The sequence below is a fragment of the Xylocopa sonorina genome, chromosome 10 (genome assembly GCF_050948175.1).
Source record: "Xylocopa sonorina isolate GNS202 chromosome 10, iyXylSono1_principal, whole genome shotgun sequence".
NCBI classification, from domain to species: domain Eukaryota; kingdom Metazoa; phylum Arthropoda; class Insecta; order Hymenoptera; family Apidae; genus Xylocopa; species Xylocopa sonorina.
Window position 1 is genome coordinate 12,599,705 of NC_135202.1, and position 11,648 is coordinate 12,611,352.

Below are 11,648 nucleotides of genomic sequence, written 5' to 3' on the forward strand. Positions count from 1 at the left end.
AAGAGAGTAGCCGGTTATTTTTAATCGTAGCTCAACCGTAGAGCTCTAATGGCAAGAATTCCACCGACTCTCGGATATATCTCGTAGATTTCCTAGGAAACTCAAATCTCTAAATATTCCGGTCGCTTCGCTCGTTGCCCGTGCGAAGGCTAATTGACCGGCCGGAATTAACGACTGGACGCTAAGAGAGCCGCGAGAAAGCACACGCGTGCGAATTCAATTCGCGACCGATCTGCCGACCGGATTTTGGCTCCTATTTTAATTAAATAAACTATGCCGACGAACAAAATTCACGCGTTCACTCGACTTTCGGATCAGAGCGAACACACCACACGGAATTCTCTGTCCGACTCGACGATAAACTCTAACGAGATTGTCTTTGGTGGAATTTGAAATTTTTGAACGATCGTTCTACGGAGCGTGTTTTGTGAAATGCAACGACGATAATGAGAGAAACGTTGTTATGCTTTCTAACGTTGTTATGCGTTCCATCTCGCGATGGTTTGCCCCGAAATTTCTCGACTCGTGACACTTTCACTGATCGCTTTTGCTTGACCAGCCCGGTTCAGTTAGCAAAACTAAAAACATCACTCTTGCAACAAAGTTTATTACCGCGATACGTCTTCGGAGGATGTCGCGATTGCAACCGTTGATTACTTCCGGTGATATACCGCTCCATCGACCGCCACGGCCGATTCTATTATGTATTGTACGCAGATATAGCTAACGCGTATCCGTACGTCGAAATTAATTACATTATTCGGTTTATCGATCATATTTCCCAGCCCAGAAAATTTTCCAATTGGAAACCTGGTTCGCGAGATTCCCGACGCGATCATCCAATGATTACGCTTTCCATGCTCTAGCTAGAGCTCCCGGCTAGGGGAGCTCCCATCTAGGAGACAACGATCGACAGGTGTTTCGCGAAAAACGTTTTAACCCAGATTAACAATAACACGCCGAGAGTAGCTAACTGAAATATCAAAAAAGAGAAAAGGACATTAAGAACGAGTCAGTCATGACTCACCGATTCGAAACAGCTCTCACGTTCCACCACAGACAGCCGTGTAACGCTCACCCCTTCTTCATTCTTGATTATCCATTCCTTCCTTGGCTTCGGAATCCACCGAGGACGAAAACACTCGGAGCGGCTATCCCGATCCCGATCACGATCACGAGCACGAGCACGAACACGAACACGTACACGTACACGAACACGAACACGAACACGAGCACGAGCACGAGCACGAGCACGAGCACGAACACGAACACGAACACGATCACGATCACGACCACGACCACGACCACGATCACGATCACGATCACGATCACGATCACGATCACACGTGCCACTAAAGTTCGCGCGAGGGTCCGTCGTTTCGGTAGAAAGGCGAACGAGTCCAGTCGAATCCAGTCTGGCGGCTGGATGATTGAACAACCTCTGGTTTTTCCAGGAGGATCGATTCACCGATTAGAGAGAGAGGTGGATGATATCCAACGGTTAGGGGGGACAAGTTGAATCGGCCGTGAACGTTTCAGAATGATTCACGATCGGAGTGACGTTCACGGGTGGATCCTCCGGCTGAATGGAAGGTGGGCCGATGATCGTGATACACATACGGAGGCAGCGGCCGCATCGGGCGCACACAGGCTCCGTGTGCGCACGGTTCGACTACTGGACGCGGTTTGAGGATCTCGCGGAGGAGGGTAGGGAGCCGCGTGTCTCCCGCCGTTGTAGAAACCACGTGTTGTCTCTCCCGCCAGGAGCAGTGAACCGGGATCGTTCGACACGCGGACCAAAACGCGTTTACGTTCTCTCTTTTAGCGATAACTACATATAATATAATAGATGAAACAGCAAATGTTGCATTAGGAGGTCGGAAATACTCTCTCTCTATATGTCCGACGTATTATAATAGATGTACGCTACGGAGGAACAGGGGGGGATCGCGAGAGAGAGAGAGAGGGAGAGAGAGAGAGAGAGAGAGAGAGGAACGGGGCGTGGAGGAGAGTGGCGGAGAAAGGACGAAAGGAGCGGCAGGGGGGCCGCCGTTATACGACTCGAAGAGAAGCTCGTAGATATAAGATATGTATAACAAACTATACGTGTGCGTGGTTACGTATGTAAGGTGTGTACGTTGATATATCCACGACTGTACGCGTATGTACGTACGTATCTGGTAACTGTCTACCAGTACGGTCCCTCTCGGCTTTGGGCGAAGTGGGTCGACCTCTTGGAGAACAGTCGAGGCCGACGGCCTCCTCTCGCGCTACCTGCCTCGTCCCGGGGTCCGGTCTAGTCCTGTGTCCTCTCCTTCCTTCCTCCCTCGGTGGACTTGTTACATACCTACCTCTATCGTTGCGTAGTAGCAACTACAATCGAAGATGGAATCAATCGCCGTCACCCCCGCCGTGGCTAAATTTCCACGCGGCGGAGATGGGATTTCCGATCCTATATACGATCGTTAAAGACCGAAACGATAGGGGCGGGCTATGCCTACCGACTCCACTCTCACCACTTTTTCAACTTTTCGCTCTAGTTGGCTCTGACCTAACGACGGCAGCCCGTCGTCTTCTACGAAGCGGCAACAAAAATTTCCCATCGCTGGCCCGCCGCGACTTAATCCGCTCTGGTTCAAATGCCCCCCTCTTAAAAATAATCAAATTCGATGCTCGTCGGTGGCACGATAATGTTTTGAATCAGATAACCGTGTTAATTAAACCACTGCTTTGTACCACTAAACGCCTCTGCTAATTACGAACACGTGAGCCAAGATATTATATGGCGATGAGCTAGATACGAAACGGAGATGGTTGCACGCCGCGTCGAAAAATCAGAGTGGAAATGTGCCTAATGAAACCGAGATTTTTTTTAACGATCAATTAACCCCTTTCTGTTCCGTGCGTCGTCTTTCCATACCAACCGGCTCGACTCTTAACCTTTCCAGCAAGTTTCATTTCTAATCTCCTATTATTATCTGACCGTAATAGAAACCTGTCGTCAATTACTGAAAATATTAATATTCCTGAAAGTCGAGCACTGTTACCGGTTACTCTTTTAGCAATTACAGTTTACTCCATTGTTCCGATAGGCATTCGCGATAGCTCGCGTAGATAGCTTTAAATCCCAGCTTTGCATAGGTTAAAAAAATATTCGTACGCAAGCTGATCGAATCGGTGTGTAGTCGGCATTAGAACCGATCCCCTCTTTCCAACTCCATCATCCATCCTGTAGGGGAAAAGGAAGGTCGACGTTACACGAATGCTCGAAATCGCTGCCTCGGCCTGGCCTCGTTAATTGCGGGCTCGTTATAAGCCGTGCACGTGAAATAAAGAAAAAAGATTTAACCATCTGATGTTGTTGGCGTCGACGACACACGTGGCGAGTTCGATGGGTGGTCCTCCTCGGGTATTTCGCCAAGAAAAATGTAGCACGGGAAATTTTAATTAACCCGCGGCTGCTGCTGCTGCTGCTGCTGCTCCTCCTCCTCCTCCTCCTCCTCCTCCTCCTCCTCCACCTTCGTCTGGGCCCCCGTTCTTCTTAAATGTTAAAATAAACAAGTGATTCTTATTAATCGTATAGAGTTCATTTTACGCGGTGGAAATTGAAAAATTCAATTCTCCTAGCTGGATAGTTGCCCGGTACGATAATAACTAACGAGCAGTGCAAGTGCAACGAGCCATGAGAAACGTTCGTGTCAAATCTCTCTCGGATTTACACGTTGGTTGTAACACTTTCGTAAATCGGACAATAAAGTCTAGAGAACGGTGTCACCGACGGACTCAATCTTTTTACGGGCAGTAATAAAATAAACTCGAACAACCCTCGATACATCGTACCTGCTCGCATCGGTGCATAATACCCAAGTGCTACTTGGTTATTGTTCCGTTTCGGTCGCGGCATCGAGGATACGTGTATAGGTGTAGACGTAGTCGGGTCGAGTCGACTCTCTCTTCTTAATTATCGACCGTGTCGTCACAGTGTTCTCCTCGCTGGCCCGTTCGAACCGCGGAAACACGGTGCAGCGAAATTTTCATACATCATACCTGTACGTGCGCGTAAAGTTAAAGGTAGATCAGGTACGTGTTTCTGTAATCATTATTCTTAATGGGTTGAGAAATGATCGTATCGCGCAACAGCGTACCATATCGGGGAGTTCTGGATAGCAGAAACGCGGAGAAAAAGCGACGGGAACACGCGATAACGGTTGCCTGGATCTTCGTCGTGTCACTGGGTCGCAATACACATTTCCTAGCCATGTCGCCCCGCCACCGTGTAAAACAAGAAATATCCCTTTAAAAAGGGTTTATTAGAGGGTTCGCGCCCTCTACGACATACAACACGGTTTCGTAATACCAGCTATCGTTTGTTAGAACAACTTTCCAAGTCGAGGAAACGACGTTGCAATTTTGGAGATGAGAGCAACCAGTGGAACGACATCTACCGATAGCATAACGATGGGGGATAAGGCAGACCGGTGAAAGTTTTGCACGCAGGCAAGGTATATTATAAAAAAAAATAAAAATAAAAACAAATAAAAGAAAATGAAAATATAACATTTCGCATACTAAAATATTGTCAAGTAACGGTACCGACCGACGAGAGCCCCTCGATACTGGATGCTCCACAATCCCTCGGTCCTTTTTTATGTCCCATCACTCGCAATTAGCACCGACCTTGTCGACCTCCGTTAAAGAACCGTCTTCCGAATATTTTCCGTGTTCTCTGCCTTCTTTGTTCCGCCTCTTCATCAACGACTCCACTCGTTGCGAATAAAAATTTCTCTCTTCCAAGGATGATTAGAGATCGATCACCCTGACGCATCCATCTCGATTGTTTCCTCGTATTCGTATCTCGGTGATGATACGAACGGAGCTTCTGGATAAAAGTAGGTAAGTAGAGAGTAGGAGATATTTCTTCCTCCTCGTTTTATAATAACCGATATGCTTTTTTCACTAATGCGCTAATGCTAATGCGCGCGCCGCTGTGGTTTCGCCTTCTCACGCCTCGCGAATCTTACAAATTGGATACGCGAATGGAATTTTGTGCGAATTACCTACATAGATTGAATCACACCGATACCGCTTACTTACTTACTTACTTACTTACTTACTTACTTACTTACTAACTAACTAACTAACTAACTACTCGCTTAGGTATATTAACAGGAGACCGATTTATCTCCACTTATTCCCTTAACTACGGACGTACCGGCCAAGCTGAACTTCCCCATCCCCGGCTGATACCGGAACGCACTTTACAGAGAGTACTCGCAAACAGAATCATCCATCTCTCTTCACAGACGGTACAAACTGGAGAATCCAATATCCAAAGTGCAATCCAACGGATTAAAGGAGAGAACGAGCCACATCGATCGATCATTCACTCCAAGGATGGAAACGTTTTGAAAAAAAAACTAGCAAAGTTAACCAACTTAATCTCGACAGATTTTTAACTCGTAATCGGTCGCAAACGTTAACACCGAAGGACAATGAAACCTTTCACCTCGACGATTTACAACTCGATACGGTTCTTCCACGAACAATGAATCATTTCTGTCGTGACGCTACGCTTTTAGTCAAACTTTCCAGTGAATGCGATCGTTATCGCGTGAGAGGAACGAAGCGCATAGTTTCGAAGAAATCCCTCGAAATTACTGGATCTAGGTATAAGTCAAGGCGAAAAAAGTACGTCTCTGGCAACAAACTGACACGGAGCAATGTTTTAAACCAGTTTGCACCCGCGCTATACTTCACTTTGTTCGAGACAGGAACAGTTTACAAACTCCTTCAACGTCAAACGATACTTAAACAACCACTTTGCGTTGTTATAATATGCTTGCTCGCTAGCTTACGCTCTTTTACCTGCAGCTCTTGCCTCGGTCGAAATTTACGGATTGAAAAGAAAAACATTCAGAAAGAAAGAAAGAAAGAAAGAAAGAAAGAAAGAAAGAAAGAAGCAAAAGTGCGGAAAACAAGGAAAGCTGGGTTTCAATGAACACGCGCGTACATCTATCGTTAACGAAACATAAAATGGCACAGCTTTCCTCGTCACCCAAGGGGTACTGTGCCGGAACGCGTTCCCGTTTTTTTACATGGCGGGGATCCCCAGGAGGCCTACACCATGCCACACGATATTCCGTGTGGAACGAAACAGAGGAATACACATATTATAATAATTTTATATACGTATGTCTCTGAACGCGAGCGCGCGCGCGCGCGCGCGCGCACGCTTGCCCTGTCGTGTACGTCTGTGTATGTGTGTGTGTGTGTGTGCGCGCGTGTCGTGTGCGTGTGCGTGCGTGCGTACACGCGCGCGCGCGCGTATCTCGTATGCGAGGAAAGAGATCGATATGAAAGGTGCAAGTGTGTATAATCCTTAAGCCATCAGTCTCGTGGATATATGGAAATCTCGTAAGAAGTTCATCTTTCTGATTTGGTAGTTGAAATAAGTAGTGGTTGTAATCGCGCGGACGGTTTCGGTCGTTATTATTTCGGTCTATCCGTATCAACGTTATCACGACGACAACCGATATGCATACCAATCGTTCGGAGCTCGCTCCATTTACGAGGTGAAAGTATTTCGGGGTGGAACGCCGACGACGCGTCGCGTATTTTTCTTGCTCGCGTTCGATGATTACGTGCCCACGTGTGGCTGCACTTTCTATTTATTGTGCATCGCAACGACGCGTCGAAATTAGAATAATAGTTCGAGGTGATCGGGATGTTCGATGCACTCTCGTCGAGGCGTCGAGAATTCAATGATTCGACGCGATCGAGACTCTGCGTATCGATACGTACGTATTATGTACATATATGTAGATACCATATAGATGGTAAACGAGGAGGAACAGTGCGACGCCCCGATATCGTCCGTGCGACCACCAGTGTGAGAAACTTAACGCTAGTATAATAATAATCACCGACATACACGATGCCGGTGCGTCTCTGTGCCTTAATCGCTAATCCACTTAATCGACTACCTGCTTCCGTGTACCTCTTCGATGGAACCGAGAAATCGGAAACGAAGGAGAAGCCACTAACACGTTCGAGGTCGAGTTGCGCGACACACCGTTCACCGGGACTCAAAGAGGTGTCCACGCTACGGAAACAGGATCTTTTATACCCTGGAAATTATTGATTTTCCTCGTATCGCCAACCGGTAGGCACGTGCGCAGGTCCTTTCGCTGCTTGGCGCACGAGCACCGTCCCCGATCCCACCACCGGAAACAGAACAAACAACGGAAAGGCGATCCTTACAGATTCACTCGTCGTTTCACAAACGACATTGTTCCGCAATAAATATGTCCGATCACTTTTATCTTTATTAATACATTACTAATTTCCCGTAGAACCGACCAACCGTTCATTTTCTTTCTTTTCCGTTTCATTGAAACGATACGATTAATCGATCGGAAAAGTCGGAAATGTTATTTCGAATTGTTTCCGAAAAACGGAACAGATATTGTAACAAATTAGTCATTATTTTCTCGTTGCTATTCCTACTTGTAGATGGCGATGCACAACATTTCCCGCAACTTTGCTTACGTACCGTACGTACGCGAGTCGCATTTTATTGTATAAAATTGAGCAACTTGTTCGACTCACTTCTCAAATCTGCTATTCGTTCGGGAACAAAGTATCTTTGCGTTGAGGACGTAAAAAAAAAAAAAAAACATCATGATGAAAATTTCCACTCGTTTCTTCCCGTAACTCGTAAACGACAATAATGATAACTTCCAACAGATACTTTGCAAAATTCTATATACAATTCCTATCGCCTGTACAAAGTTACTTTATGCCCAGTCAACACAGCAAATCACGTAACACTTCAAAAAGCACTAGCGTATCACGATGACGGCCCCCAAGGTTCCGTAACGCCACAGGGGTATCACCAGGAAGGATTACGCGTATTTAATGCCGCCTGCCAATGCCGTTCATTCATCAATTTTGTAATCTCAGTAGTTTTATTGCAATTTCTTGCATATTTTCCGCTTCAGAGGTAAAAGAGAGAAAGATACGTAAGAAAGCTATAAGAAAGAGTGAGACAGATCATACCGACCCTACTGAAGAACCCCTGGCGCCATCTCTGTGAAAAGTGCTCAAACTGGTCGCACATAATTATCGACAGCGAAGTAAACTACTCAAGGACTACTAGCGCCATCTGTTGGGGGGAGCGCTGAAACTGGTCGGTCATTAGTTTCACTGCTCTCCGCGCAGATGGCGCTAGTAGTCTTTGAGCAGTTTATTTCGCTGTGGATAATTATGTGCGACCAGTTTGAGCACTTTTCACAGAGATGGCGACAGGGGTTCTACGGTAGAGTCGATATAATCTGTCTCACTCTTTCTTACAGCTTTATCGTCTCTCTCTCTCTCTCTCTCTCTCTCTCTCTCTCTCTCTCTCTCTCCCTCTCCCTTACCTCTAAAGCGCGAAATATCAAATAAATGACAATAAAACTATTGAAATATACATCCCGACAACACAATACTTATAATTGTTGTCTAGCAACAACCGAAATGTCCGTCTATATTGAATATGTTAAACATCCGCCGAGATCTGACGGTGCTGTTACCGCGTACCTGCTTTCGCACCATCGACCAGTGCACAGACGTAACATCACAGTATGTATATATGTGTAGATACATATTAATCTTAACCTATAAAAGGATCCAAGTTAGTCCGAGCTTAGTTAAAGTACAACTACGTCAGATACATCGTTGCAAACACACAGATTTCTCTACTTGTCTCTCTTGCTCATTAGTTATCTCGGATGTAAGGAAATTGTACATTCATAAGTGACGTATACGTTTACGCATACGGTCGGCTTGGTTAGAATTTATCGACGCAAATGGTAACCCAAACGAGCGATTAAATAAATATAAATGAACCAGAATGAGGAGATCACGGATTAATTGTAATTCGATGTGGTCCTATCAGTGAGTATCGTGTGTAATTTTTAAAACTACGGTAAATACCAATGAATGCTTTATGCAGCGAACGTTAACAAAAATCTGCAAACCTTTCAGCACCAGTGGAAATATCAACCCTAACGATCCTTGGCCAGAACTTTGTCAGAAACATGAAATCAGACGTTCTGTATGCAACAACAACAACCGTCCAAACAGTGGAGAGAACGATGCTAATACGGTAACGTTGGACAGTTTCGAGTATCCAGAGCTTCGGAGTGTAGTCGGTAATGGTAAACATTCTGTTAGACCGATTCGTAGCGTACAAATTTTAGTACCGGTACGATCAGACATGGAACCGAGCAGGTTAAACTCGTTAAAGAGATACAAGAGATCGACCAAAATACGCATCAATCTTCGAGAAGCCTTAGAAGTAACTGTTATTTTAAAAAAGATGCACTCTGTACGATTAAGCAATTTTCAATTATTCACCGACACATTGGTTTAAACGTTTTACAGAGCACTAAATCGGTGACTAAAATAAATAAACAACTTCCTAAACTTAGGATCAACGTGCGCAATGGAAATGTTGGTATCGCCGTTTCAACGTCGCTAGGAAATACATTGGATAAGAATAAAAATGTAGAGATTAGAAAATTTCGGATGTGCGTATCGAAAAATAAACAGCCGTCGAAATTGAAGAAAATAATTCTACTAAATCGTGATATCAAAGCACAAATTAATGTGGATAAAAGGGAGGCGTTTGAGCGTAAAAAAATTCAGGCTATCTGCAAAGATGTGGATGCTATTAATTTTAATGCTCTAAAAATTACAGCGGACCCAGATATAGAGAATGTAAACTATGTGAGAAATATGCGTACGATGAAGCTGTACGGTAACGATTATACAAGTAGAAGTGAAATAAATATTTGCGACGATACTGTATCCTATGGACCGGATGTGATCGAGAAGATAAACGATCTTAGAGTTGAAGACATGGGAAACACTAGCAAATCACCTATTGCCCGTCTTGATATCGATGCGATCGAGAATGATATCGTTAAACAGACACTCTCCCTTCGACTGAAGGAAGGCATCGCCGAACAACAGGCTCCGAATCTGATAGAAGTGGACGAGAAGAATTTTCGGAATATAAAACATTCACGCAATTTTCGAGAGTAAGTACATTGATTTGTATTTAGATAGTATTAGTATTTTATTTATCTAAACAATAAACGATGTTTTCATTACTGAAGTGTTTATCATCATCACCACCTTTCCTGTTCGGTGTCGAGTACCAATAGTCTCTACCACGATTCGCCAGTAAACGTACGCGCACAGAGATCAACTGACTTGAAACAGATTCAAATACCTTACAGATACTGCACAAACATGTTAACAGCAGGTTTAAACAACAGCCTCGAAGCATTCCTTCAGGAAATTGCCAGACTCCAAAAGAGACTTTACGAGAGAAATCCCAACAAATCCAAGTATAAGCGTCGCTACTATTCCGGTTTTAAACAAGTTCGCAAACGTATTGAACTGAGAAAGCTGAAGTTCGTAATTGTTGCTCCTGATATCGAGAAAGTCGAGCTCGATGGTAAGTGCGGTAAGTAATCTGATTTAAAATATAGTTTAAGTAATCCCTACGATTGTGCAATTTTAGACGGATTAGACGATCAAATTGACAAATTGCTCGATGCGTGTAGGAGAGAAAACGTAGTTTTCTGCTTTGGACTACGTAGAAGGAAATTAGGATATTATACTCACGGAAAAGGTTTCGCGGGGTGCATTGGTATTGTCAATTATAACGGTACCGAAGTAAGCGAGTCTCTCTCTTTCGGATCACAACGCACGAGTTGTAAAGAAAACGCTCAATGCACATTTTTTTCAGCTACTATTTAAAAACGTTCTGACCGAGCTTGTGCACGCGAGGAACGCGTTTGAAAAACTGAACGGCGCCACCGACGCAATTATCGATATATCGAAAGTGATCTCGGATGACTACCTGCTTTCGGAAAATATTAACGCACTTTTGAATGCTTTGCTCGTTCATTGAATTGAATGCACAACCGACGACTCGTCACAGTCACATTTACTTTCAACATACGTACATCCAGTTGGCAACACTACCATATGAATTAATTAAAAAAAAAGAACAAAAATTATGCACCGAGCCTGTACTGTATTCGTAAATACCATCTTGTTACGTTGAATCGGTAACGTTACGAGTAACAACGAGCGTTAATTGCTCGTATTTGTACTAGCTTGTATATTAGTAGCATTATCATTCAGCACAATTAAGATTAACAGCGGGTATACCATGTGTGGTAATAATACTCGAGGGGTAAGACATACAGGTTTAATAAATGGTTTCTGTCTACGCTATTTAGTAGAGCAGGTATTTTTGTAGGTAACAATAGAATGATAAATATTAATTTACATTCGAATATAAATAATATTCCAAATATTCTTTTCGATGGTACCATCACTGGGAAGAAGAAAACGCAAAGTTCGAGTATCCGAAAAATGGTAGTCGCATAGGAGAAGTGTGAGGCGGGAAACATCCCTGCCGGAATGCAGGAGAAGGCACGAGAGCGGAGGCCGTAGCTGGAATGAAGCTGGAAACGAGAGAGGCTGCGGGGGAAATGGATGCCAGCCGGTGTGCCGGCGTTGATGCAAGTACGGTGACTGTACGTGCTGCTGACTGGCCAAGTCAGTCAGTCAGTCAGTCAGTGTGC

The 11,648-nt window shown here is 44.5% G+C and overlaps 1 protein-coding gene across 1 annotated transcript; it reads left to right on the top strand.

Annotated features, from left to right (window-relative positions):
* Positions 1 to 8,706: 8,706 nt before the first annotated feature.
* On the top strand, positions 8,707 to 10,982 carry LOC143427872 (uncharacterized). Its single transcript, XM_076902359.1, has 6 exons — positions 8,707 to 8,937; positions 9,028 to 9,340; positions 9,427 to 10,085; positions 10,287 to 10,507; positions 10,574 to 10,728; positions 10,802 to 10,982. The coding sequence occupies exons 1-6, from the start codon at positions 8,894 to 8,896 to the stop codon at positions 10,964 to 10,966; spliced, it is 1,557 nt and encodes a 518-aa protein (XP_076758474.1). The 5' UTR covers positions 8,707 to 8,893; the 3' UTR covers positions 10,967 to 10,982.
* The last annotated feature ends 666 nt before the right edge of the window (positions 10,983 to 11,648 follow it).

What these genes read in the sequence shown, in the direction of transcription:
- LOC143427872 (XM_076902359.1), top strand. Translation starts at nt 8,894, where the DNA reads ATGAGGAGATCACGGATTAATTGTAATTCGATGTGGTCCTATCA. An exon ending in AATTCGATGTGGTCCTATCA is followed by an intron (nt 8,938 to 9,027) that starts GTGAGTATCGTG and finishes CAAACCTTTCAG; the next exon opens with CACCAGTGGAAATATCAACC. An exon ending in CATTCACGCAATTTTCGAGA is followed by an intron (nt 10,086 to 10,286) that starts GTAAGTACATTG and finishes AATACCTTACAG; the next exon opens with ATACTGCACAAACATGTTAA.